The sequence below is a fragment of the Cololabis saira genome, chromosome 4 (genome assembly GCF_033807715.1).
Source record: "Cololabis saira isolate AMF1-May2022 chromosome 4, fColSai1.1, whole genome shotgun sequence".
NCBI lineage: Eukaryota > Metazoa > Chordata > Actinopteri > Beloniformes > Belonidae > Cololabis > Cololabis saira.
The window spans coordinates 19,674,978-19,702,436 of NC_084590.1; the positions used below are offsets into that span (position 1 = coordinate 19,674,978).

At 40.4% G+C, this 27,459-nt stretch overlaps 1 protein-coding gene across 1 annotated transcript in view; it reads right to left on the minus strand.

The window, feature by feature from the left end:
• atm (ATM serine/threonine kinase) overlaps window positions 1–27,459 on the minus strand; it is a 40,200-nt gene that overhangs the window by 10,790 nt on the left and 1,951 nt on the right. The window contains exons 2-45 of the mRNA XM_061719104.1: window positions 27,189–27,324; window positions 26,962–27,080; window positions 26,584–26,729; window positions 26,231–26,395; window positions 25,929–26,094; window positions 25,540–25,778; window positions 24,101–24,270; window positions 23,121–23,299; window positions 22,668–23,039; window positions 21,536–21,739; window positions 20,690–20,791; window positions 20,276–20,510; window positions 20,062–20,193; window positions 17,763–17,888; window positions 17,552–17,641; window positions 17,262–17,451; window positions 15,127–15,320; window positions 14,977–15,056; window positions 14,732–14,887; window positions 14,549–14,624; window positions 14,238–14,380; window positions 11,886–12,003; window positions 11,599–11,769; window positions 10,654–10,829; window positions 10,279–10,522; window positions 9,444–9,559; window positions 9,214–9,340; window positions 8,917–9,116; window positions 8,656–8,830; window positions 6,648–6,806; window positions 6,428–6,560; window positions 6,234–6,329; window positions 5,965–6,136; window positions 5,734–5,875; window positions 4,345–4,521; window positions 4,006–4,183; window positions 3,820–3,925; window positions 2,507–2,665; window positions 1,506–1,614; window positions 1,263–1,351; window positions 1,046–1,148; window positions 803–951; window positions 608–712; window positions 422–541 (exon numbers count right to left, since the gene is read on the minus strand). Of these exons, the coding sequence (XP_061575088.1) occupies window positions 422–541; window positions 608–712; window positions 803–951; window positions 1,046–1,148; window positions 1,263–1,351; window positions 1,506–1,614; window positions 2,507–2,665; window positions 3,820–3,925; window positions 4,006–4,183; window positions 4,345–4,521; window positions 5,734–5,875; window positions 5,965–6,136; window positions 6,234–6,329; window positions 6,428–6,560; window positions 6,648–6,806; window positions 8,656–8,830; window positions 8,917–9,116; window positions 9,214–9,340; window positions 9,444–9,559; window positions 10,279–10,522; window positions 10,654–10,829; window positions 11,599–11,769; window positions 11,886–12,003; window positions 14,238–14,380; window positions 14,549–14,624; window positions 14,732–14,887; window positions 14,977–15,056; window positions 15,127–15,320; window positions 17,262–17,451; window positions 17,552–17,641; window positions 17,763–17,888; window positions 20,062–20,193; window positions 20,276–20,510; window positions 20,690–20,791; window positions 21,536–21,739; window positions 22,668–23,039; window positions 23,121–23,299; window positions 24,101–24,270; window positions 25,540–25,778; window positions 25,929–26,094; window positions 26,231–26,395; window positions 26,584–26,729; window positions 26,962–27,080; window positions 27,189–27,260 (6,680 nt within the window). The 5' untranslated portion in view covers window positions 27,261–27,324. The remainder of the gene's footprint in view (window positions 1–421; window positions 542–607; window positions 713–802; window positions 952–1,045; window positions 1,149–1,262; window positions 1,352–1,505; window positions 1,615–2,506; window positions 2,666–3,819; window positions 3,926–4,005; window positions 4,184–4,344; window positions 4,522–5,733; window positions 5,876–5,964; window positions 6,137–6,233; window positions 6,330–6,427; window positions 6,561–6,647; window positions 6,807–8,655; window positions 8,831–8,916; window positions 9,117–9,213; window positions 9,341–9,443; window positions 9,560–10,278; window positions 10,523–10,653; window positions 10,830–11,598; window positions 11,770–11,885; window positions 12,004–14,237; window positions 14,381–14,548; window positions 14,625–14,731; window positions 14,888–14,976; window positions 15,057–15,126; window positions 15,321–17,261; window positions 17,452–17,551; window positions 17,642–17,762; window positions 17,889–20,061; window positions 20,194–20,275; window positions 20,511–20,689; window positions 20,792–21,535; window positions 21,740–22,667; window positions 23,040–23,120; window positions 23,300–24,100; window positions 24,271–25,539; window positions 25,779–25,928; window positions 26,095–26,230; window positions 26,396–26,583; window positions 26,730–26,961; window positions 27,081–27,188; window positions 27,325–27,459) is intronic.

Genomic DNA, 27,459 nt, shown 5'->3' on the forward strand with positions numbered 1-27,459 from the left:
TCTTGTTGAATGCATTCAACTATGTGTATGTATGTATGTATGTATGCATGTATAAGTATGTGTGTGAGTATAATTACAGTATATAACAGTAATAACAGTAGTAATAATAATAATAATAATAATAATAATAATTTAATAATAATAATAATAATAATAATACTGTTACTTAGCAGTGTGAGTACAGTGTATGAATAATTATAAATACAGGTTAAATGATCATTGAATGGGGGTAGGACTAAATAAGTTTACACTTCTTTCTACTCCTTTTTTGGCACATGTAAATCAAGTTAGCAAGTTTTAAAGGATGAAATTCTTTGTTTTGTTGTTGTTTTCTTAAACTTCTCATGAAGTGTTGTTTCTTTTTTTTTTTTACATGTACAAAAATAAAATAAATCAAATCAAATCAAATGCATGAAATCACCTGGAGAAGAGCTGTTTAACACTCTCCAGCTCCCTGATGCTCTGCAGGTTCCTGAGGACTGGATACAGAGAAGACACGGCCTCCAGGCTGCCCCTGCAGAGCTCCTCCACCTCGGCACCTCTGCAGAAATACAGTGAGTTACATCACACCTGAGGCAAAACTTGACATTTTAGGTCACCATCATACCTAGCCTCTTTCAGAGTTTCATCAAATATGGAGAATTCTTTGTCCCTCAGTGCTTGCAGGGCACAAAAGACCGATTCGTGGAAGCCAGGATTAGATTTCTCACTCCTGGCAAAACAAAACGTATTTGAAGGATATAAAAACAGGGTGAAGGAAACGCCACGGCTCAGTAGACACACTTGTGTTTTCTCCCCTCACCTCTCTGCCAGCTCGCAGTCCCACTGGGTGCTTCTCCACGCTGCCTGAAAGCGCAGCTCTCGCAGCTCGGCTCCCCACTCCACCCCTTCACTCTCCAGACCCCTCATGTAGGTGGCCAGGATGTTGCTGAGACCAAAGTTCTGCAGGCCCTGTTGTCACATTTGTGATAAATGATATAATAAAACCGCATGTGAGGACGATTATTCATTTCCATGTGTTTAACTTACAGGCTTTCCATCTTACCTCCACAATGCCAACTTGCCGAGTGACCTCAGGTAGAGTGGAGTGAAGATCGTACGAGCTCAGCGCTTTTCCCCACATAGCTTCATGTTCATAGGTTCGAATCCTGCAGGTTTGAGCGACAATATGACACGTATAGTTCTGACAACATCAGCACACTGCAAGGAATGACAGTTAGTATAAAAGGTCTGATAACTTCCTTTCTTAAGGTACTTTTCACCTTGTCAGTGGACTGGTCATTGTCTCTCCTCCGCAGCCATACAGGCTATCAGGCTCTCCGATGCTGCGATACACCTCGATCAGCAGCTCCTGGAAGTCCCATTCAGAACAAATCAATAGAAATATTTCCTCAAATAGTCACAACAGAGTACATTTTGACTGTCTGTTATCTAAAATTACAGTTGGTGCCACGACAATGGACGGTCATGATCAGCAGGTTCAAGGCTGAAGCTAAATGACCGACCTGCAGACTGATATTAGTGTCTTCCACACTCTTCGCAGTCAGAGTGGAAATGGTGAAGTTCTGGCTGTTGTCCTCAAAGTTGATCCTGCGTGTTGCTCTGGGCTTGGTTCTGAACATTTGGTGGAGAAGACAATTAAAAAGGAGAGCTGGCGGCATCCCCTGTACCTCTATGCCCTAAGCTGTGCATTTTAGGCATCTATCCTGATAACTGTGGTCTGCTGTCTTGTAAAGAAAGAAAAATGGTTGACCTATGTTTATTACAGGCAAAACGTTGTATTGCATTATGCTGGAAGAATGTTGGTTGCCCCTCTTTTACTCTCTGGCTAAACAATTTAACTTCAGCACTTGCACTGGAGAAATTGACCTATATTATCAGAAAGAAAGCTTCTGAATTTTATGGAATTAGGAAAATGTTTTTGGACCTTTTGAGGGTTGGTGACATAGAGGGGACAGTGGAAAAACAGAACAATGGAATAACACCTCATTGGTTCTCAGGAAAGCGTGAAGTTACAGACATTTGACATTTTTGGTGTTGCTGTTTAATTATTATTATTTTTATTTTTTTATTGTTTTTTTATTTTGTTTTTTTTTTATTTTCTTTCTTTATTATTATTAATGTAGAATATTTTGTCTGCATACATATTTTGTCGGCTACATAAATGTATCTTTAATATCTCCTGGGTACAACCACATCAGACAGTACTCTGTTTAATATTTATTTATTTATTTATTTTTTTTTTTTCCCACTTCTGAATTAATTAATTATTAATATTTGGTACAATTGTGTACGAATTTATTTATTTTACATACTGCCATCTGTTTTGATGTTATAAGTGTTGTTGAATGTTACTATATTACAAAAATTCAATAAATATATGTTTAAAAAAAAAAAAAAAAAGGAGAGCTGGGTACATCTTTAACATCCAAAACATTTTAAATTGAGTGATGTTAAAGATGCCACCCCGCCTTCTCACACACAAAAAACTAAAATCCTTGCATACTTGCGACTTTCCTCCATGTTGGCTTTGATCTTGTCCACGTAAATCTCCGTGTACAGCAGAGCGGTGAAGTGAGCTGAGCAGGACTGAGCAGCTTTGGCCACCTCCAGGTAGTTCAGCTCAAGCCAGAAGTTGGAGTCACACACTGTCCCACAGGAGTTACTGAAGGGAGGATGTCAAATATCATTAGGTGGAGACACAAGAGCACCTCCAAACCGTATATGAAGAGTTCAATTATCTGTTTTATCAGCTAAAACACCCCCACTGAGGGCACCAGCGCTCACGTGAGCTCTTAAAGGCTCAGCGTGAGAGTCTCATGGGTGACTACATGAAACACATGGCATGCTCCCCTAAGGTGGAGGGACAGCGTCTACCTCAGGTAAAGAAGTTTAACACTGTTTTTGACATTTGCAAACTGCACATACAACACAGTACATACCAGTATGTACTCCATACTGCATACTGCCATTATAACTAGTACAGAGCACAGCACTGTAAAAGTAATTTAGCATTTTTGGATTGCTTTCAGTTTTGGAGAGCGGACAAAAACTGGTGAATGCTGTCCCAAAGCATCATGGGATGTGATGTAGCCAGCTCAGTTACAGGTTAGCGTTTTTCCCATGAAATAGCAAACCATCTTAACATTTGTTCAAATACCGCACACCACGCACTGCAATTTAGCAGACCATAATAGCAGTATAGTACACGTTTTTTTTTCCAAAATGGCCAAAGTATCTTGAAGTTGTATTCACGGGTTATGGAAAAATACATCTGAGCATCATGTGTGTCCAGTTTCTGCAGTGATGTGGTCGCTGTACTGGACTTTAGAAGTTAGGAGGCATAGCCATGAGGCAAAGTACCAGCCGTGCCACGTTGGGTAATAACAGAGAGAAAAACATGAAAACAAAAAGAGGCTCAAATAATGTTTTGCCATAGAGTGATGTAATGTGTCAAAGTTGACCTTTCAAGAAAGTTAATTAATTAATTAAAATAAACTTTAAATAAGAGTATATCACAAATCAACTTCTCCCTAATAAAATTGAATGCAAGATATACCGGGATGAGATGCAGCATTGTCAGTGTAGTTAACACTTTTCTCACTCAAACTTGGAAATGAAGTGAAGAAGATGCTGGGGACCACCGATCTCTTTTAAAAGGTGATAAAAGTACTTGATACGGTTTGCAGGACATCACCAGCTGGGGAGAGGCCCCATGACTGACATGCTGCCCTCCGTCTTCAGGAACCTTCTCTGCGCCTCCTGTTGCTACGGCTACATTGAGGTGGTCAAAACAGTTTAGAGCTTTATTTTACCAACCTATTGTGCTCCAGTGGTCTCTTTTGATGTCTCAGATAGTCAATAACAGCCAGCATGGTACGCAGAGAGGTCTTATCATACAAGCCCTGGCTGGCAGTATCAGACTCTGGGAGAAAAATAAAAAAATAGCATGCGTGAGCAAAACAATTACTACCATCCACTGTTTTGTCGTGGGCTCAAACGTACCAGAGTCAGAGTTAAGAGGTGTGGCAGATCGACTGGCAGCCTGAGCACTTCTTGAACAGAAGCTGAAGAACTCCTGGATGTGGGAGGAGAGCAGCTGCCTCCACGAACTATTGGAGTCGCCCAGGAGGACGGAGTGAATGATGAGGGGCAGCAACTTCTGACAGTAGTCCACACTCACCTGCACACAGAGGAAATTAAAGGGAGGTTTGATCTGGAGTTACAGCTAAGTGAATGAGTTCAAGCTCAAACTGTGGCACAATGTGTGAATGAGTTTAGGACTTTCATGGTACGAGCGGTGAATTCAGTCCAGTTATGGGCTGAGAGTTGTTATGAGCTCACCAGACACAGCGGCCGTGACAGCAGCAGCGCCTCGCTCCTGACCCCCCCGCTGTCCAGCAGCGAGCTGCACAGAGCCTTCAGCCAGGCCTTGTGGCTGCCCGCCTGGGGAATCCAAAACTCCTGGCTCTGCAGCTTCTCTTTGGCCTCCAAACTCTCTTCAACACTCACAGCAGCCACCTGATCGGTGTAATTAGTTAGTTAGTTAATATTTAGTTGGTTAATATTTATTTCGGTCAATCAACAAACAAACAAAAATCAACAAACAAGATAACACAGGTTTTTTCCTGGTCAACATTGTGAATTTGACCGAAAAGGTCTGGGCTTGAAGCATAAAGCTTATCTTGCCCACCTTTTAACAGGATCGAATATACAAAAAGAACAAATGTCAATGACAAAGTATCATAAGTCTACACAAAATAATAATAATAATAATAATAATAATAATAATAATAATAATAATAATAATAATAATAATAATAATAATAATAATAATATGATAATAATAATAATGATAGCTCTGAAAACAGAGAGTGAAAAGATGCTAAGGAAACCGACAAAACCAATTTAAGTTGTCATTTTATCTCGTGCATGTGTGCATTATTCTTTGTTTGCTTATTGTGTTTCTATATATGTGTCCATTACCTTTGCTTTGAATAATATCTTGTATGCTTTTATTGAATTTGCTAGTTTAAGGTCGTTATCTAATGAGTTCCACAGTTTTACTCCTAAAACAGATATACATCTGCCCTTTGTGTTTGTTTTTATTGCTGTTGTGTCAAACATTGCTGTTCCCCTGAGGTCGTGTTTGCCCTCTCTTGGCTTGAACAGTTCCTGCATGCAGCCCGGAAGTAAATTGTTATAAGCCTTATATATATATCATTACAGTGGTGTTTAGATTAACTATGTCTTGCAATTTAAGTGTATTGTTTTGAATGAAAAGTGGGTTTGTTGATGCAAGATAATCAGCTAAGTTTACAATTCTAATTGCTTTTTTTTGTAAAATATAAATGGGTTGAATTATTGATTTGTACGTATTCCCCCACACTTCCACACAATAAGTCAGGTATGGGAGTAGTAGGGATCTGTATAGTATTTGTAATGATCTTTTATTTATAATACCTTTCATTTTATATAATATAGCTATTGTTTTAGATAATTTTCTTTTTAAGGTATTAATATATGGCTTCCATATGAGTTTTTCATCAATAGTTATTCCTAAAAATGTAGTAGTGTTTGTTTGTTCTAGTTTTATGTTATTAATAATTAGGTTTATTGGAACATTTATCATTTTGTTGCCAAAAACAATGAATTTGGTTACCAATTACCAACGGTGCACATAGAAATACAGTAAGAACATATTTATTGGGCATGAACACATCCCTGACCCACCTTGCTCTTGGCTGTTCGGAAAGGATTGAGGTAAGCCAGCATGGGGTCTCTCTTGTCTTTGTGTTGGTCCCAGAAGTCCACTCCAGACTGGGTAGCAAAGATGTTCTTCACACACTGAGCTGCAGCCCGTCTCACCTCAATACTGTCAGACAATAACGGTACATAACAATGTAGCTCGTGCATTTCACGTGTGACAAATCTCCAGTCACAGAGTTGCAGGACTTGCCGTACCGCTGCTGCGTGAGGGCGTCGTTCATGCAGTTGAGGGTGATGAAAAGACACTGCGGCTCAGTGGAGCTGAAGAGAGACGCGGCTCTTTCGTAGAGCGGATCTCTGCCGTGCAGAAGGGCGATGGTTGAGAAATCCACTGGGCCCAGTTCTCCCAGACAGCCGCCCGCTGCCTCTGCAGTTAAAAGATTTGTTTCACAATTAGCCAAACTGTCCGGACAAAGCCAAAAAACGGAGCACACTGCTTCTGCACGAGTTTCCTGATGACATACCCAGAATGTGGGCTCCTCCAGGGTGGTTGGCTGCTAGTTTGCAGAGCTGCAGCAGGCTGAGGACCAGCTTCACCAGCACACTGTCTGTGGGCTCAGCTTCAGTGGGAGGGAGGAAAATGAGGAAACATTAACAAAAAATAAAATACAACATCCTTATGTCTGGTACCAACCCGGAGCTTTTTCCAAGATCATACCATGGCACTCTTTGAGCAGCTCTGGGATCTGATCTTTGCTGTGGTGGAGCTGCCTGGTCAGGTCCTTTAGCCCCTCCAGTCTGGTGAGCGGTAAGCAGTCGCAGGACGCCACGGAGAGGAAGTGGGCTATCTCCTGAACCAGACACATACGGGGGAAGTACGTGAGAGCAGAAGTGTCAGATAAATACTTTATGTTTGGATGATTGTCTGTCACTGGTACCTGTCTCAGGTTGAAGGTGCCGCTGTTGTATTTGAGTTTGTGCTGCACAGACCGCAGCTCTCTAAATTCAGGGATATCAGGAAAAGGCTCCAGCTGACTGATGGCTCCTTTTAACTTCTGCTGGTTTTCCATGACGAGGAACTGCAGCAGACTGAGCACCTGAACCAAATTGCACGTTAATATATTATTTGGTACATGCTGATATTCTTTTTAATTGATTTAAGGATACAAAGCTTTCTAACATTGAGCAGCACCAAGGCCCTAAAAGCATATATCTGGGGTTTTAAGTGTTTTAATATTACAAGCCAAGCATGTCAGTGCTGTCTGTTCAGCTCACTCTGTGTTCATTTAACTGCTTTTTGCTGCGACTTATGTTGTATGTACTGTATATTATTGCATTTTTTCCCCACATTTTCTCTAGGTTTAACTTAATATACAGTGGGGAGAACAAGTATTTGATACACTGCCGATTTTGCAGGTTTTCCCACTTGAAAAGCATGTAGAAGTCTGTAATTTTTATCATAGGTACTGTGAGTGACAGAATCTAAAAAAAAAATCCAGAAAATCACATTGTATGATTTTTAAGTAATTAATTAGCATTTTATTGCAACTTCTACATGCTTTGCAAGTGGGAAAACCTGCAAAATCGGCAGTGTATCAAATACTTGTTCTCCCCACTGTAGCTATGCTTTAACTCAGTGGTTCCCAACCTTTTTTCCTTGGAGTCCCCCTACTTGTGTCTAAGACCAGCCGGGCCCCCCGACCCGTACGTAGTAGCACCAATAGAGTAAAGTGATTCGTTAAAAATCTTTAATTGAAAAAAATTAACATTAATTATGTTTTTTTTGATACATTTCTCTTTGGTTTACCCTGTACAGATATTACTTTTTTTCTCACCTTCATTTTGTGTCACCAATGTATAAAATACGAACAAAAACATAAAATAATTTCTGAAAAATGTGTCTTTTAATATGAGAGCAAAATTTTTCAACATTTTTCCTTCAACAACCTGTCAGAGTAGTAGTATGAATAAATAAAATACTAAGTGGGTTTATACAGACTTGGATTACAGTATTCCATTAGGTGTGTTATTATGATTTTTTAATTTATTTAACATGCTCAAATATAATTTTTACAACTGCATATCTTCAAAGCAGACAAAGATTCGCACCCCCCCAGAGATCTCTGGACCCCAGGTTGGGAGACACTGCTTTAACTAACCCATTAATATCGTACAACACAAACACTTGGAAAAGAAAATCCCACATGCTCCAGTACCTGTCAAGTAGGGATGGGTGATATTTTACCGTTCATGATAAACCGTCAAAAAAATTCCTCACGATAAGAATTTGTCATCTCGCGGTAAAAACCATAAATTCCTGTTGATGATGTTTTTGTGTAAAGCCTGATTTATGGTTCTATGTTAAATCCATGCACAACGTACGTGAAGGAAGGAAGGAAGGAAGGAAGGAAGGAAGGAAGGAAGGAAGGAAGGAAGGAAGGAAGGAAGGAAGGAAGGAAGGAAGGAAGGAAGGAAGGAAGGAAGGAAGGAAGGAAGGAAGGGAGGGAGGGAGGAAGGAAGGAAGGGAGGAAGGAAGGAAATTAGCCAGAAAGAAAGAAAGAAAGAGAGAAAGAAGAAAGAAAGAAAGAAAGGAGAAAGAGAGAAAGAAAGAAAGAAAGAAAGAAAGAAAGAAAGAAAGAAAGAAAGAAAGAAAGAAAGAAAGAAAGAAAGAAAGAAAGAAAGAAAGAAAGAAAGAAAGAAAGAAAGAAAGATAAATTCCCATTGATGACGTTTAGTAGCATTTAGTATTCTTTTAGAGCAGTGTTTTGGCTCCAGAGACTGAATGTGGTGATAGATTTATAGTTACAAAGGTGGAGGTGAATTGGTATTTTTTTTATCGTCATTTTTATCGTTATCGGGATAAATACCAGAAATTATCGTGATCATTTCTTTAGTCCATACCGCCCAGCCCTACTGTCAAGTGGTAAATGTCCTAAACCTCCTTACCTGTTGTGAGATAGAGGGCCTGCTGGTCACCTGAGCAGTCAGAGTCCCCACAATGACCTGCAGGTGGCAGTCCAGAGCATCGTCACAGAACTGCAGCGCTGCCCGGCACACGGAGGTGAGCAGGTCGCAGCAGAGAGAGAGGCTCCTGTTGGACACCTCGTCGCACTGAAGTGGTCTGTGATTGGGAGGAACACAGATTCACGCTGCTGTGGATATCTCAGTTAAAGAGACAACTCTGAGTGAGTCTCAGCACGCACAGACCTGCTGTTGATGTGGTGGATGAGAGTATAGATGATGTCTCTGAGGACGAAGGCCCAGGCTCCTCCCAGGCCGTCCTTCACCTCCCTCAGCAGCAGGCTGACAAACAAATGGTACATGAGCAGGATGCGGTGGCGCTCGTAGCCGTTGGTCGTCTCTGCTGCTCTTTCACACACCGCCAGCAGGATCCTCTGGATAGAAATCTGCAGCACAGAAAAGGGCAAACATAGAAGATGTTGATTCATGCCAAGGCATAACAATGAACAGACAACAAAAAGAGACATTAAATGAGCATCATACCGGGGTTTTGGACAGAATGGCTACCAGTGACTTGTGGTTGGCGCTGTGGCACTTGCTGAGGTAGTCCAGAGTAGCTTTGATGACGTGAGAGCTGAAGTACGGCGGATTGGGCGCTGGATCCAACTCTCTGAAAGACATGAAACACTCATTCATCCTGACATGTTATAAACAAATGGACAAGAAAAAGATGGAGAAAAATGAACCTCATTTCACATTGTAATTAAAATTACCCAATAAAGCGTTTCAGGTCTCCTCCATCTCCTTCGGCGCCGCTTTTTTCATACAGAGTCATCAGCAGTTCCACTACAATGTCTGCCAGGTTACTGTGGATCAGGTTGTCAATTTGCTGTGGACACAAATCCAAATGTGAGGAGTCTTTGACACTACATCTCTGTCCCCATCCCCATATAACCCACACCGGTATATTATTCTAACAGAGGCAACGCGTTTTGGAAACATACTGCCTCAGGAAATCTCTACAGGCTACAAGAAGCACTGACAGAAGTTTTAATTCACACCCTTCCCTCTTTTTCTCCTGAAAACAAGCCGGGAAACCAAAAGCAGATACTACAGGACTGTCTCAGAAAATTAGAATATTGTGATAAAGTTCTTTATTTTCTGTAATGCAATTAAAAAAAACAAAAATGTCATACATTCTGGATTCATTACAAATCAACTGAAATATTGCAAGCCTTTTATTATTTTAATATTACTGATTATGGCTTACAGCTTAAGATTAAGATTCCCAGAATATTCTAATTTTTTGAGATAGGATATTTGAGTTTTCTTAAGCTGTAAGCCATGATCAGCAATATTAAAATAATAAAAGGCTTGCAATATTTCAGTTGATTTGTAATGAATCCAGAATGTATGACATTTTTGTTTTTGTAATTGCATTACAGAAAATCACAATATTCTAATTTTCTGAGACAGTCCTGTACATAGTTTGTACTAATGTATGCTGAGATTAAAACTCACTGCACTGTGATAATAACTGGCTGACTGATTCTAACCGGTGAACGGCTGACATCAGTACATCAGCTGGTGTTGCATGTCTGCATTTACCTGCTTGCCCAGGCAGCTGTCGTCTTTGAGCAGGCCGTACACTCTGTGGGCCTTCTCCCTCTGCTGGGCAACCTGCGAATCCTGACCCGGCAGCGCAAAGTACGGCAAGATGTTGACCATGATCTTAGGAAAGCAGTCGGCCAACAAGAGTTTCCAGTCCTTCTCGAGATACCTCCCGATAGATTTGACCTGCTCAAAGTCATCCAGGAAGACGAGGTGGGGGATGAGCACCTGATAGGAAGCGCTGTGAGGACGCAGGACAAGGACATTATTAGAACTCTTTCTAGTGTGAAAAATGTTTTGTCCTTTTACAAAATTGTTTACAACCTTTTTCAAAATCTATATATAGCAAAAGGATACATATATTTTCCTTACTTGTAAAAATCTCTGACTGTGTCGTGGTCCAGCAGACTGTAGGGGAAAGACCCAAGAGTGTAGCGGTCGTCGGACTGTCGCTGTGCAAGCCACTCAGCTACCAGGTAGTACAGGTGAGAGCTGACAAACGTCTTCACGCCCCTGTAGCCCAGCACCTTCGAGACGCCACACAACATCTGGGGACACAAACATGGAGCGATAAACCTGAAGAAGTCACTAAAGTATCTCAATAGTCGTGCAAAGTCACTTTTACTGTCAATATCACTGGACGCAGGGCAGGGCTGGGCGATATGGACCAAAAGTCATATCTCGATATTTTCTAGCTGAATGGCGGATACTCGATATATATCGATATTTTTTCTGTGACATAATTGGGGTTTCCCCCAAAGCATTATAGCATAGCATCTCTGTTAGCTTCATTTCTTTCTGAGGCAAACCCTTACAAAAACTGTCAGTTTTAATACAAAGCCTCGTGCCAAATGTCACACAGGTTCCTTTATTAACAGAGGTCTGCACAATATCAAAATGTATAAAACAAATGAAATAAAAATAAACTGCCTGCATATATAGAATAAAAATGCTTCTTGAATAAAATAAAACAAATATTCATTTTCTGCATAACAATTAAATTAAAATACACTGTACAATTACAATGTAGACAGTAACAGGCAGACTTTTCCACTGAGGTTGACAGTTGTGCAAATAACAAAACATTTGTGCAAATCTCAAATAAAACATTCGAGTCAATTTGTCACAAAATAAACTATATCAAAATCATTAAAAAAAAAAAAAAAATTTAATAATCGATATATAAACGATATTGTCTCGTACCATATCGCGTTTGAAAATATATTGATATATATTAAAATCTCGATATATCGCCCAGCCCTAACGCAGGGTATATATTCCTCAGTTCTACTTCAAACACTCATCTTCAACTGCTACCTTTTTGATAAGCTGTTCCTCGATATTATTTTCCTTGTAGGACTGGAAGAGCGCAAACAGACACTGCTTTTCACAGACCGGGCTGCAACACAGCACCACGGACAGACTCTTCAGCAGGGCGGCCTTGCGGTTGAAAGCCTCGTCCTGCTGGACTTCTGAACAGAGGCCTCTCTGCGGTCAGTCACATAAACAACACGTACAGACGGACAGCAAGCAGGAGGAGAGTTAGAACACAAAAACGCTATAAAACACATGTTTGGATCTGTGGACGTAGGGACTGATCTTACCGGGAGCTTCATGCCCTCCTGAGCTTTCAGGTAGATGTTCTCAAAAGCCCCCTGCTGGTGTTTCAGTGGCAGCATCTTCCTCGTAGCTGGAGTCTCCGCTCTCACCTTGAGAAAAAGTCTGGACACACAGGGCCTGATTTACTAAAGGTTTGCGTGTGTAAAAACGTGTGCAAACTTGACATCACCCGCAAACCAAAGTGCCAGCTGATCTACTAACAGCGTGCAAAGAGGACTGCACCTCTCAAATGAGCAAAATAGCACACGCAATTCATTTAGTACTTTTGCCCTGATGAATAATCAATATGGGGCGTACCCGCCAGAAATCGCTAAATACTGGGAGGGGAAGATGCAAATTGGTCCATTTACCACGCGCAATGAGATTTACCAAGCCTGAAAGTGTTTGCGGGGATTGTGATTGCGTCTGTATTTAATACGTTCGAAAGGAAGGTGCTAATCTCCACATGCAAAAGGAGAAATATTTTATTTGAATGTTAAATCGAGTATTATTCAGCAAAAGGTTGCCACAGGAGGCACATTCATTTTTTTATTTGTGATGATAAATAAATCACGTGTTTTCATGGAGAAAAAAGTGTTTCTTATTGTGCGCCTGTTCTGCAGTTGTCATACCCCGGTGTTGTGCCGTATTCAGCACCCCTGCCGTGAAAAGCACCCCCTCGTCTGACAAAAATGATATTCTCATTCCGTGTCACGTTCTGTTTAGCGTCCAGTTTTGTGTTAATGATTCATGTTTAAATGCGCTCATGGATTCCACAATAGTCATACTTTCCCACAATCACAGTCACAGATAACCAAAAATCGGGTAAATGGTTATTGATGTCATTAATTAATAGCCTGCTTACTGTGTTGTCTTCCATAATATTTGTAAATATATATAATATAAACTCCTAAGTATGTGTTTGTGTGAGTGTGTATATATAAATATATTGAAGTGTCAGTGTGTTGTTTTTTTTCTTGGTCTACTTATCATTGAATATACAAGGGGATGCTTTTCACGGCAGGGGTGCTGAATACGGCACAACAATTTGCCTTTTCCACTAATATCTCTAACTCCAACTCGTCAAATTTCATTTTGCGCTTGCGACTATCCTGCTTTCCATCCAGACTCTCCATGGCGCAAAGTTTGCGCCGCAAACCGTAAGACACGCAACACCTCATTTAAATACTGAGGTTTGCACCAGTTATCAATTGCGCACGCAATCTTAGTTGATCACCCGCAAAACACACAACAGCACGTGCAAACTTTTTCAGTGCACACGCAATTTAGTACTCTTTATTTAGGATCTTAGTAAATCGGGCCCACAGACAGCTAGGGATAATCAGAAATCCTGGACTGAGCTCGCGAGGGCAGTTTCTCTGTCACACCGACAGCTCTTATAGGACGTTTACATAAACTGTTCTGCATCATGAATGATATGTCAGTATCAGTTATCAAATATCAAATATTTAAACCATCACTGTATATGGGATTGAAAGCACATTCAAGGGTCAAAGTTATTTTTTTAAAAGATCAAGCTGAAAACCATCATCTCTATGCCAATTTAAAGGAGCTGTATGTAAGAGCAATAATAAAACGAATCATAAAATGACCCCGATATGTCAACAGACATTTAAAAATCATGTTCATTTCAAATACTTATGTCACTGACAAGTTAGCACTCAAGCCAGGATATTCCAGTTTAAAAAGAGGAGTTGCAGCCCTCAACTGATGTTTATGTTGTCATTTTTTGTTTTGGCCTGAAGCTCCACCCTCCACCTATCTCCCAATCACCAAGTCAGTATTGTTTCGGCATCCGGGTTGCCAGCTCGGCTCTAATTATCGCAGCCATGGCAGCCTACGTTCCTGCTGCATTCTGCAGCCTACCTGGCAACCTCTGGTCGGGGGGAGGAGGGGGAGGGTACACGCCGCTCAACAATATTTGGAAAGTGACTGCAGTACCAGTTTTGGCCATTTCTTACAGACGGCTCCTTTAAATTGTTGAGTTTTTAAATCCAATCACATTTGTTTACTTCCTCTGTAACTAATCTGAGACTGAAACTGCTGTAACTCAGAAATCTCTCTCCCAGCCGAAATTAAGTTGGTTTCGAGGTCAGGAGCAACGATAACCTAGACGTTACACCATCAATCTAATACAGTCAGCATACTTCCTGTGTGTACTGCAGTGGAAAACAGTCGTCCTCCATCCCAGCAGACATCACCCACCCGCTCCCCGATCAACACAGGTTCAGCTCACTTTTCTGATGAGCATTCCTCCAACCAGAACTCAGATTTAATAACAATAACAATCATCTAGTCATTTCACTCTGATGCATTTCTATCCAGCTGAAATGTACCTCTCCACCGACATGGCCACCAGCATGCGAACTTGGTGGTGGGCATCAGCGAGGTAAGTTGGGAGGACAGAAGACACTGGACAATCTTCCTCTGAATCAGCACTTCTCAGACTGAGTAACGCCCAGTTACAGCACGGGTCAGCCTGGCAAGAGAAAATAGTAACAATATGAAAAATGAGAATTATAAGACAAAAACTTCATATATCGATCACTGACAGATTTGGTACTAAACAGTTTAGACAGGTGGAATGAAAAGTGTCGTTTTATGGATGTTAACAGTAATGACCTGCAGGAAATGTACGAGAGTTTACCTCAAGCAAAGCCACCAGACACTGCACTAAAGCAGCTCGCACGGCCGGCACACATTTGCCCGTCTGGCTCAGGAAACTGATAAATGAAGAACAACAGTTGATCAGGAGGATGTGGACCCTAGATTTTTTTCTATAGTTTTAAGTTTTTAGGATGAGAGAAAGAAAGATAAAGGGCCTTCTAACCAGAAGCCAGCCACCACTTTCAGCAGAGATCCCTGAACGTGTCTCATCTCCTCCGGCATGTGATGGCTTTTTCCCAGGCTCTTTATGGACGGTAGCAGACTGAGCAGCACAGCAGCACACACCTCCTGGTCCTGACGATACAGAGAACACAGGTCCCTGCAAACACACACAAACTCAAATGTCTCATTATGCACGACACAGACTGACTGAATTCCCTCTTCCGACGGCACTAAACGTTTCCTTACGCTAGAGGACGGAGCAGCAGATCAAAATCCTCCGGAGAGAGCGAGTCCCCAGTGGGAAGCTTCTTCAAGAGGACGAGATACTGCCAGAGAGAGCCAGAATGTTAAAGTCTCACCACAACCTTCATCCTCCTTACTGTGGCAGCTACACACCATGTTGAGGTGCAGGGCTTTGCTGAAGTCAATCTGCTCCACCGACTGCAGCAGCCTGCGCCGCACCTCCTGCGGTTTAAAGAGCAGGCCGTGGACGGGCTGCACGGAGCCGCACTCGCACAGGAACTCCAGGACTGCCAGGAGAGCCTGGTCCTGCAGCGCCAGATACTCCTCTGCTAGCAGACTTTTAGCACCTGGCAGAGGACAGAGCGATGGTTTGTTACGAGAGCGTCCTTGTGCTTTCTGGTCGATACAACCTTTACGATACACCGGACATCTCTCTGATGAACATCAACTGTAAAACAATGTCTTTGCAAAAGCATTTCACAAATGCAAGTGAAATGATGCCACTTTATACTCGACTGATAATTAGGGCTGTTCGATTAATCGATTTTAAATCGTAATCGCGATTATGTAATTAGAACGATGTTAAAACGTGAAACTCGTAAAATCGATTTTTCACTTTTTTTTTTTTTACCTTGTCTGCACACATATTAATGATTGATACCATATTAATGATTGATGGAAATACCTCTCAATACCTGCGACAAGTGCCCCATCGGAGAGGCTCTTTAGTGTAGGAGGGGGCGTTGTAACATGCCACGGGCATCCCTCAAGCCAGATGCGGTAGACCGGCTCGTGTTCCTTGCAAAAATCTTGCAAATGTGAATAGCAAATGTAATGACTGACATTACACACCTCTACCTCCTTCATGGGTTGCATTATTATTTAGCATGCAAAGACCCAGTTTAGTTTAATTAGAAAATGTCTTGTTTTATTTAATTGGAAATATAACTTACTGTATGTTTGCAAGTGCTGATTTGCTGATTTTGTTTTCAGAGATAAAACTTTATATTTTATTATATTTTTTAAAACTTTTTTTCAACTTATTTTACAGAGTTTTGCACTTTATTCATTCATTTTTGGTTTAATAAGAGCAAAGTTTGCACTTAAAGCCCAATGGGGCAAATGTTCAATAAAAAAACAGCATATTTGAAATCATTTCTTTGCCTTTTGTCAATTCACAAAATAATCGTAATCGTAATCGAAAATCGGATTTTGAGAGAAAAAAATCGAGATTTTATTTTTGGGCAAAATCGAACAGCCCTACTGATAATATCTTTATCATATATTTAAAACATGATGTGATTTAGAGAAAAACAAATCAGTACTCAGGTATTACACAGGTCACCATTTGTGTTTAGTAAGGCTTTAGTCAGGCTGCCTGAGGTCTAAAGGTTTAGAGCAACAGGAAAAACTATATGTTACATTACAAATAAGCTCTTTAAAGTTTCCGGAGCTCTAAGCTGCGATAAGAAAGAAAGAAAGAAAGAAAGAAAGAAAGAAAGAAAGAAAGAAAGAAAGGATTCTGAAAGAAAGAAAGAAAGAAAGAAAGAAAGAAAGAAAGAAAGAAAGAAGAGCCTGAAAGAAAGAAAGAAAGAAAGAAAGAAAGAAAGAAAGAAAGAAAGAAAGAAAGAAAGAAAGAAAGAAAGAAAGAAAGAAAGAAAGAAAGAAAGAAAGAAAGAAAGATATGAGCCTGAAAACAGGAAAAACTATATGTTACATTACAAATAAGCTCTTTAAAGTTTCCGGAGCTCTAAGCTGCGATAAGAAAGAAAGAAAGAAAGAAAAAAAGAAAGAAAGAAAGAAAGAAAGAAAGAAAGAAAGAAAGAAAGAAAGAAAGAAAGAAAGGATTCTGAAAGAAAGAAAGAAAGAAAGAAAGAAGAGCCTGAAAGAAAGAAAGAAAGAAAGAAAGAAATAAAGAAAGAAAGAAAGAAAGAAAGAAAGAAAGAAAGAAAGAAAGAAAGAAAGAAAGAAAGAAAGAAAGAAAGAAAGAAAGAAAGAAAGAAAGAAAGAAAGAAAGAAAGAAAGAAAGAAAGAAAGAAAGAAAGAAAGAAAGAAAGATATGAGCCTGAAAGAAAGAAAGAAAGAAAGAAAGAAAGAAAGAAAGAAAAGAAAAGAGCTGCGATATTCTATCTATGTCAGATTTTGACCAACGCATGTCATATTTATTTTATTATGACCTCTGGAATTTGTATCAACTTGCAGAAATAAAATGCACACGATATCTGGCGTTACCATCTCTGAGGTATTTCAGGTGTCGGTCATTCTTTGAAGACACAATCTCATCCTACCTGAGCTAGAGCTGGCGTCGTTGCTTTCTCCCTTCTGCTTATTGGTCCCGTTGGTGCCGCTGTGAGACTCGTCTCCGTCGTCAAACAGGTCGAAGTCGTCCCCGGGTTGTTGAACTCTGCTCGTCTCCCAGTCATCGTCCACATGTTCGTTGTCGTCTGTCACGCTGGCTTTCTTAGAAACACTGCTCAGCTGGAGAAAACCGGGAAGAAAAGGTTCTCACTGGAATTGTTACTTTTACATCCTCGTGCCAGAGACGGCGATCTCCCGGTCAGCGGTGACTGCTACGTACCAGAAGTTTGCAGATTTCTGCCAGGTCACTGAGGAGGATGGCGGGCAGGGTCATTATGAACAGCCTGGAGGAGATGGCACACACGCGACGCTGGAGAGAAACCGTACAAGCATTTAATCTGGTGACCCTGCCAAACTTGTCGGTTGTATTTTTCTTTTCTTTTTTTATGTGACTGATCAGGGTTATTTTTCCTGAAGGTTACTTTGGTCACCTTTGTTTTTCTGCTTGAGGACTCAGTGCAGAGCTCCATGACTGATCTCAGCGTGGACATGGTCCCCACCTCCGACATCTTCACTTTCACGCTGGAAATAAACCCACTCAAGTCCTGGGCCACATCCTGGTAGTGAAGAACATTAATACAATTATTCACACTTCATACAAACATCTATGGAGCGCTGATTAAATATATCAAAGCACAAAGGAGAAAGAGTGAATGATCTGCTGACTAGGAATGGGCGATATTTTACCGTTCACGATATACCGTCAAAAAAATTCCCCAAGGTAAGAATTTGTCATCTCACGGTAAAAACGATAAATTCCCGTTGATGACGTTTTGTTTTATGGTTCTACGTTAAATCGACGCAGAGCAACGTACGTGTGCGGGAAGGAAGGAAGGAATGAGCCTGAAAGAAAGAAAGAAAGAAAGAAAGAAAGAAAGAAAGAAAGAAAGAAAGAAAGAAAGAAAGAAAGAAAGAAAGAAAGAAAGAAAGAAAGAAAGAAAGAAAGAAAGAAAGAAAGAAAGAAAGAAAGAAAGAAAGAAAGAAAGAAAGAAAGGATTCCAGAAAAAGAAAGAAAGAAAGAAAGAAAGGATTCCGGAAAAAGAAAGAAAGAAAGAAAGAAAGAAGATATGAGCCTGAAAGAAAGAAAGAAAGAAAGAAAGAAAGAAAGAAAGAAAGAAAGAAAGAAAGAAAGAAAGAAAGAAAGAAAGAAAGAAAGAAAGAAATGAGCCTGAAAGAAAGAAAGAAAGAAAGAAAGAAATGAGCCTAAAAGAAAGAAAGAAAGAAAGAAATGAGCCTGAAAGAAAGAAAGAAAGAAAGAAAGAAAGAAAGAAATGAGCCAGAAAGAAAGAAAGAAAGAAAGAAAGAAAGAAAGAAAGAAAGAAAGAAAGAAAGAAAGAAAGAAAGAAAGAAAGAAAGAAAGAAAGAAAGAAAGAAAGAAAGAAAGAAAGAAAGAAAGAAAGAAAGGATTCCGGAAAAAGAAAGAAAGAAAGAAAGGATTCCGGAAAAAGAAAGAAAGAAAGAAAGAAAGAAATAAATGAGCCTAAAAGAAAGAAAGAAAGAAAGAAATGAGCCTGAAAGAAAGAAAGAAAGAAAGAAAGAAAGAAAGAAAGAAAGAAAGAAAGAAAGAAAGAAATGAGCCAGAAAGAAAGAAAGAAAGAAAGAAAGAAAGAAATGAGCCTGAAAGAAAGAAAGAAAGAAAGAAAGAAAGAAAGAAAGAAAGAAAGAAAGAAAGAAAGAAAGAAAGAAAGAAAGAAAGAAAGAAAGAAAGAAAGAAAGAAAGAAAGAAATGAGCCAGAAAGAAAGAAAGAAAGAAAGAAAGAAAGAAAGAAATGAGCCTAAAAGAAAGAAAGAAAGAAAGAAATGAGCCTGAAAGAAAGAAAGAAAGAAAGAAAGAAAGAAAGAAAGAAAGAAAGAAAGAAAGAAATGAGCCAGAAAGAAAGAAAGAAAGAAAGAAAGAAAGAAAGAAAGAAAGAAAGAAAGAAAGAAAGAAAGAAAGAAAGAAAGAAAGAAAGAAAGAAAGAAAGAAAGAAAGAAAGGATTCCGGAAAAAGAAAGAAAGAAAGAAAGGATTCCGGAAAAAGAAAGAAAGAAAGAAAGAAAGAAAGAAAGAAAGAAAGAAAGAAAGAAAGAAAGAAAGAAAGAAATGAGCCTAAAAGAAAGAAAGAAAGAAAGAAATGAGCCTGAAAGAAAGAAAGAAAGAAAGAAAGAAAGAAAGAAATGAGCCAGAAAGAAAGAAAGAAAGAAAGAAAGAAAGAAATGAGCCTGAAAGAAAGAAAGAAAGAAAGAAAGAAAGAAAGAAAGAAAGAAAGAAAGAAATGAGCCTAAAAGAAAGAAAGAAAGAAAGAAAGAAAGAAATGAGCCTGAAAGAAAGAAAGAAAGAAATGAGCCTGAAAGAAAGAAAGAAAGAAATGAGCCTGAAAGAAAGAAAGAAAGAAAGAAAGAAAGAAAGAAAGAAAGAAAGAAAGAAAGAAAGAAAGAAAGAAAGAAAGAAAGAAAGAAAGAAAGAAAGAAAGAAAGAAAGAAAGGATTCCGGAAAAAGAAAGAAAGAAAGAAAGAAAGAAAGAAAGAAAGAAAGAAAGAAAGAAAGAAAGAAAGAAAGAAAGAAAGAAAGAAAGAAAGAAAGAAAGAAAGAAAGAAAGAAAGAAAGAAAGAAAGAAAGAAAGAAAGAAAGAAAAATTCCCTTGATGACGTTTTTTGTATTGGTATTTTTTTTATCCTTATCGGGATAAATGCCAGAAATGATTGTGATACATTTTTCAGTCCACACCGCCCATCCCTACTGCTGACGCACCTTTGCTTTAGAGAAGAGCCGTGAGCGGCAGGCTTCCTCCTCACTCAAACACCCGGTCACGACGTAACCTGCCAGAACGCCGGTCAGCTGAGCGAAGCAGCGCACCAGACACTCGGCGGGGGTGGACGGAGACTGTGGAGGGTCAAGTCAGAGTTAAGGTCACTCTTCACAGTGCCGACAGCTCCAATATACCGAGACGTCAGCCTGGACTCACGTTGGGAGAGTAACAGTTGAGCAGACCGTCAGCCAGAGAAATCATGGACTGCTCCAGCTTGCTTCTGAGGACGGGGACGACGGCAAACTGAGTGTCGGCCGGAGCCGCCGCCACCGACTCGTCAGCCGCTCGGATCTCTGACGGCAACGTGTTGAGGCTAAACTGTTGGTACAGTCTCTCAATCTCCTCCAGGCTGTCTTTGCCGCCAGACAACACTTGTTCTTGATGAAAGGCACTTTAATAAATAAATAACAGATGTTTCAAGAAGTCAGAGAACACAAAGTTAGAGTTAAGAAATCACATTCAACCTGCCTGAAACCGAATGTTCCCAGAAAACAATGTGCTCAGCAGCAGGAGGGCCCAGAAGGGTTGTTGTTATGATGAGACAAATATCTGTTTTTTTATTCCTCTCACCTTAGTATTCCTTCAGGACCCAGCAGAAACTTCAGGCCGACTCTTGTGTCTTTCAAGGTAAGTGAAACCAAGATGCTGGCTATAAGATTGTGAGGAAAGTCTCTGCAAACAGAAACATAACAAAACAATATCAATCAAGTGACTTCTCAATCAATCAAACTTCTCAATCAAGGAAAAAAAAACAACAGCCATTTCAAGGAAAATCATCATTTAAATGCTAAAGCTGATTCTCTCTACAGTTCACATCCCTGAATAGTAGGGGTGGGCAAAAATATTGATACGGCAATATATCGCGATACATAGTCTCCCGATACGATATCGATATTCAATATATGTATCGCGATATATTGCCGTATCAATATTTTTGCCCACCCCTAGCTGCACTTTATTTTGTGATTTCAGTGTGGGTGAGACACTGCATTTTATTTTGAGTATTTTGTATCTAAGAATAATGCACACACTGCACTTTTCATTGTGTTTCAGTGTGTTTTTTCATGCAAATATGTTGCATAATTAAAATGGAAAGTTTGAATTACATTGTTTTGACTCAGTCTGTCCAATGCATTATCACTATCATCTGATGTACATATATACAACTTGGATTTTAAGATGTGTAATGCATTTTAAAAGTTTTCGGTGAACTATGTAGAATATTGCGATATATTGGGATATATCGCATAATCGGGATATCGCAATTTGTATCGTATCGTGGCTCAAGTATCGTGATGCGTATCGTATCGTGAGGTCCTTCCCAATACCCACCCCTACTGAATAGATGGAAGAAACTCCACCAGGCTCAAGAATTATGCAATCAGACAACTTTAGTGGAAAAGCAACGGTGGCCACCTGCAGATGATGGGGTGAGGTCTGCTGCTGTCCTCCAGCTCGTCGCTCTGGTCGCTCATCAGCAGCCAGTTGACAAGGTTCTCCTTCAGATTAGACGATGCGCACCCCTCCGTGACTCCCACAAAGTCCCAGCGTGAGCTCGACGTGACACTTTTGGGGACTGGACAGGTAAGCATGGCCTGGGCTAGACAGAGCGCAGCACTCCTGCAAACAAATTTAAAGAGAGATCGAGAAATCGGTCTTGGTAAATACACATGGACATAAATACCTGTTAGCAGGGTGCGATGTGTGAAAAAAACAGAGAGGGGAATAATTTTGAGAAATATTTGTATTCAGAAAAATTACCACACAACAGCGGGCCAACAGTATAGGCTATATGAAAACGTGTTTCTTGTGTAAACCTTACACTTAAGCTACATAACGTAGGCGGTAGGCTTAGGCCTATTTTGAACATGAACTGAACCACTACATTTGCAGAAATATTTTCTCCTAATATTGTTTTTAAATGTGCCAAATAAAAATAAATAAACAAAATGTATATTTTTTTTAATTCTTTCTTGATATCAGTTTAACAGAAAACATGGGAGCTCCTCAGCTGGGGAGATGCTGCTGTCCACCATTCGATCAGCAATGTCAGATCTTGTTTCATCTTCTGTCGCATTTTTTCTCTGGATTTTTGGTTGTGATCCTGTAAAATATGAGGATATGCTGCTCTGGATTCTTTTCATTTTTTCATTCATTTGACTGACTGTATCTTTCATTTTGGCGGACCGGAAGTCGGACTTTTGGAATGCAAGAAAATCCGGTTGGTTTTCAAAATAAAACTGCTTTCTGTGGGCGCGACTCGCTCCCGGTATCAAAATCACAGCACAAGCAGAATGAACACGGACTTTGTGTATTTTGGTTGTTATTACTTGTTAATAATTACGATGAAATGGTGAAAATACTTTGGGTGGGGGGGATACATTTTGTCCCCACCGAGGATAAAAATAATTCAGCAGAGGGTAGGATGTGTAAACCAGAAGAGGGGAAAATCCCCACCATCCCCACCAGCAAAACGCACCTTGGCTGTTAGTATGTTTGTAAAGACTAACTATAAGATTGTCCCGTGAGTGTAAAAACTGCGACTCACCGGGTTGGTTTACATGCAGATGCAGAGAAGATTTTCCAGAAGTCTCTGTCCAAGTTAATCAGCCCACCGTGGACGATGGAGGCCAGCAGCTCCAGACTGAGAGACTCTGTCTGGGGCGAGCCGACTCCTCGGACCGCAAGGGCCCATATCCGAACCCAGAGCCTGTCCAGCTCCGCCCTGTGGATCTGCGCCCTCTGTGGGCAGCGGGCCTGGCACTCTGCCACCTCCCTCAGGCAGCGCAGCACATACAGCCCCCTCTCCCCCCGGCGCTGCTCCGCCAGGAGCTGGTACAGCCCCGACAGCAGCAGGACCAGCTCCTGGCCGGGCACCGTGGACGAGTACTTAGAGGTGAGCACTGCGGTGATCTGCAGCCTGGGAGACGGAAATACAGGTTAGGAATGCTCAATCCTGAGTACTACTGATTAGGAAGAGTTTTGTTAGGGGTTTTCTCACCATGGTATAACATCAAAGTCGTTGTGCTGGGGCTGCAAATGCTCACGAAGGACTTCCCAGCTTATTTCAATGCGCCGTCGCTTGCTGGCCGCTCCTTGGGTAGGACTGCCCATCTGCGTGGCTCTGAGGCCCGGCTGAGTGACCTCCAGGGCGTAGGCATCACCGCCGTCACTGAAAAGCTGCAACAAGAGGGACGCACAAGCCTGTAGTTGCTTTAATGTAGTGATGCACCGAAATGAAAATTTGTAGCCGAAACCGAAACTGAAAATAATAATAAACACTTGGCCGAATACCGAATAACATACCGAACAATGGTAGTCAACGGCAATGGCAGTTTTTCATTTATTTTGCCAATTTTTTCACCATTGCATATATCAAATAAATGTGCTTTAGGCATGCTTTTCAAAGAAAAAAATCTTTTACAAAATTACAAGGTAGAAATATTTTTTGAACATGAACAACTGAACATTTTTTAATTTCCCAGCATTTTTAAATATTCCAGCAGACACGGCACAATAACTTAAAATAAATAAATTAGCATATTAATTTTTTTGGCCATCTTTGAGCTTACATTTGGCCTATAACTGACTGCTGAAAAATTGTAACATAGACCTTGAAACAAAAAAAATGCATTTAATGCATTAAAGTGCATTGTAAAAAAAGTGCAAAAGAAGTGGATAAAACAAAAAATAAAGAAATAGAAAATCAATCCCTTTCCCATACAAGTATTAATATGGGAAAGGGACTTCTTTTGCGTAATCTTAACACGCCGTTATTAATTGTTCGGTTTTTTCCCCACTTATTCCACCGAACACAGAAAGTGTTTTTTTTGCTATTTTTGGCCGAACAATTTCGGTTACCGAACATTAGGTGCATCACTACTTTATTGCATACTTGTCCCGAGTACAGTTAAATCTGCCTTCACAACTGTGATTTGGAGTCAAAGCACGAGAGCAGGAGTGAGCTAATATCCTTCTCACCTGGTGACAGATGTCAGCTGTGAGCTCAATAAGATTGTCTCTCACAGCTATGTGTCTGGTTCCCGTCACATACTTCCCTCTGCTGCCGATGTGACTGATCTCTCTGACTAAAGCGTCGTACAGGTTGTACAGCAGACCCCGCCACCTGCTCCAGTCCTCAGCATGAGCACCTAAAAAGATGATAACGTTGTGCCATAAACTTAGATTTCATTGGATTTTGGATTAAGAGACAAATGAAAGAGACTCTACGTAAAATATAAACACAACAATGTCATACATGAATATTCTATTCACAGTGGAACACAGAAAACACATCAAATGTTTAAAGAAAGAAGATGTTTAACACTGCGTAGCATCCCCTGTACTCTTAACACGAGTCCAGATATGTCTGGCAACTAAGGAGACCAACTGCTCGAGTTTTGGGAGGAGAATCTCGTCCCATTCTTGTCTTATATAGTGTTGGAGCTGCTCGACAGTCCTGGATCCTGTTCGTCATATTTGTTGCTTTGTGAGGCATTTTTAACTGGGGAAAGGTATGCAATGCAGGCACACCAGTTCAGCAGCTAATCTCTTCTGCTATGAACCCACGCTTTTGTAATAGATTCAGTACGTAGTTTAAAATTGTCCTGCTGGAAGATGCAAGGCGTTTCCTGAGAAGCACCTGGGTGCACCTTTCAGATTTGATGTTTCCTCTCCTGATGTGCAAAACATCCCCAAACTATCAGAGACGCAGTCTTTAAACAGAGTGCTGATAACTACCTGGATGGTCTAACTCCTATTTTTTCTGGAGGACACGTTTCCCTAATGAATTTTAAATTTGTCTGAACACAGTACTGTAGTTTTACAAAGTTTTACAAGTTTTCGCATATTTAAACTACGGGACATTATTTTGATATATTTTCAGAATTTATTATGTTTTTTGTTTCTCAGATTGTTGAAACTTCACCCATCTTCACCTCTGACAGCCAGCCTCTTTCAGATGCTGTTTTTACACCAGTCATATCTGACCTGTTGCCAGTTAACCTCGGTTATTGCAAAACGCTTCTCTAGATATTTCTTTTAATACTACTTTCTTGTCCAGTCTTCTGCTGCCCAGGTTCCAACATTTTTCAGGCAGGTTGCTGCCATCAAATTCAAAACAAGCTCTATTTGTCTCACTCTCAACATTTGCTATGTTTTCAATCATTTCTTTCAATCATTCGGATTCACATCTTACACGTCGTCACAGCGTTTTTTGCAGAATTAGAGTTGGACATCACAGTTAGTATTTATGATTTGAGTGACCATGTTAAGTACCATTTATTCCTGTAAAAACATGGAGTTATTTTATTGAAGATGCACTCTGGGCACAATGACATCAACATGGAGATTTGAACCAATACTGGCAACAAAACGGCTTTATATGAAAAAATAAATAAATAAATAAAACGTCACTAAACCTGTGTCTTGTGTCTTGGCTCCTTTGGGATGGTGAACACAGATCTGCAGCTTGAAGAACTCCACAATATCCTCTTTGAGGGACGTACTCGGCCTCATATCTCCCCACACGTAAATTACCGAAGGCAGAAGCTCCTCTCCCAGACGGCATACTCTCATCCTGCAGTTCATAGCTGAGGATCTCAAAAAGATGTTCAGAGCTGACATGAGATGCTCCAAAACTGTCAGGTGTTTCTCCTGCCTAAAACGTACGAAAGGAGATAAGAGTATGATGTTTACCAATTCAACTGTCAGAAGTAATAATTGCTAAAGCACTGCTGGAATCCCAAACCAAAAGTAATCAGGTAAATATTCAGGATGTATCAGGATCAGGATACTTCAGTAGCTTCACCTGGCATTAAGTAGTGCTTTGGAAAAGAAAGTGAAAAGGGCATCAGTGGATCCATCAGCCTGCATGCAGCAGCCCTGCACCACTGTGTGGATGACTCTGCTCACTAGATTACGATTGATGGATTTTGATGAGGAGCTGAACAAGTCACAGTACAAATCCAAAAGGTCTACAGATCAAAAAAAGAAGAGAACAAACCCATCCTTAGTTGTATCAGTCTTTAAACAAATGGAATAGTAAAACACATAAGATGACAATCTAAGAAGAATGCTTGAATCAAACAAACAGAAAAATAGCCCACTGACTTTGCCACTGCTGTTGAGTGATGTCACACCAGTACTTGCGGACAGAGAGGATGTCCTTCAAAAGGAGGCTGCTATAATTTTCTCCATAAGCAGAGCAGTGGTATGAACTCTGCAGCACCTCCATTACATGTTTCAGCAGCTCGCTGCACTTTAGACGAGGTCCACCTGCAGGAAAACAGAAACTTTACCTGCAGCCTCCTCACCAAGCCATACTCACAATTGCTGCTGTCAGTTTGCAGTTTGCTTCAAAGGTGACTGAGCCATAAATGAATGAATGAGACAAAAATAGCTACATCTAAAATTGTGTGAAGTCGTGCACCTACAGGTGAATCCACCTGAGACACAGCCCTTACGTTTGTTTGCATAGCGAATGAAGTACTTGATCAAGCTGCAGATTTCAGCCATCTTCTTCTGCCGCATGGCCATCGTTGTTGCTGTAACGTTGGATTTACTCGACTGCATGTTTTCTGTCTCTTTCTGGAGATAGCGCTGCAAGAACCTGATGTAGCAAAAATGAGATTAAGCAAAAATTAGAAAAAATATAATTTTACAAATATATGTCCTGGAGGAGAATCGAATGCAAATACAAGGTTGATCTAAATAAGCAAGAAGAAACTATAAAGACAGGACAGCGAAAGCAAAAAACAACACAGAACTGAAGAACGATCTCTTACAAACACAAACCTTTTTAAGCAGGTCAACAAAACTACCACACTAAAAAGCTGGGTTACCTGAAAACAGCATCCCATGTGAGCTGCTTGGATCCTTTAGCTTTAGGTGCTGAGGTGCGATCCAATTCTTGCACAGTCTCAGAAGATCGAATGAGCCGTCTGAAGCGTTCAGCTTCTTTCTGATGCCACAAAAACAGGATTTATTACAAGCATAAGCTAAATGATAGAAAAAGATTTAAAATAAATATATTTCACTTTCCTGATTCGGAGATTTACACACTATTTACCTTCCTTTCTGTTGCTTTGTCATTTTCCAACCCCCTGCAGCAGACCAGAAGATCCTGCAGTGCCAGACTCATTTTGTCTGACAGTGGATATGCAGAGTAGTCTGTTCCACCTCCAGGCACAGAACACAACACTGACCTTTTAAATGAAAATAGAGATTAGAGGATGTCCTAGACTTGTTTCAAAGTTAGTCTCGACAGGGACTCTCAACATGACCCAGCTGGACCATCCTGGAGCAGGTCAGTCTTCACACACACCGACACCAACACAATC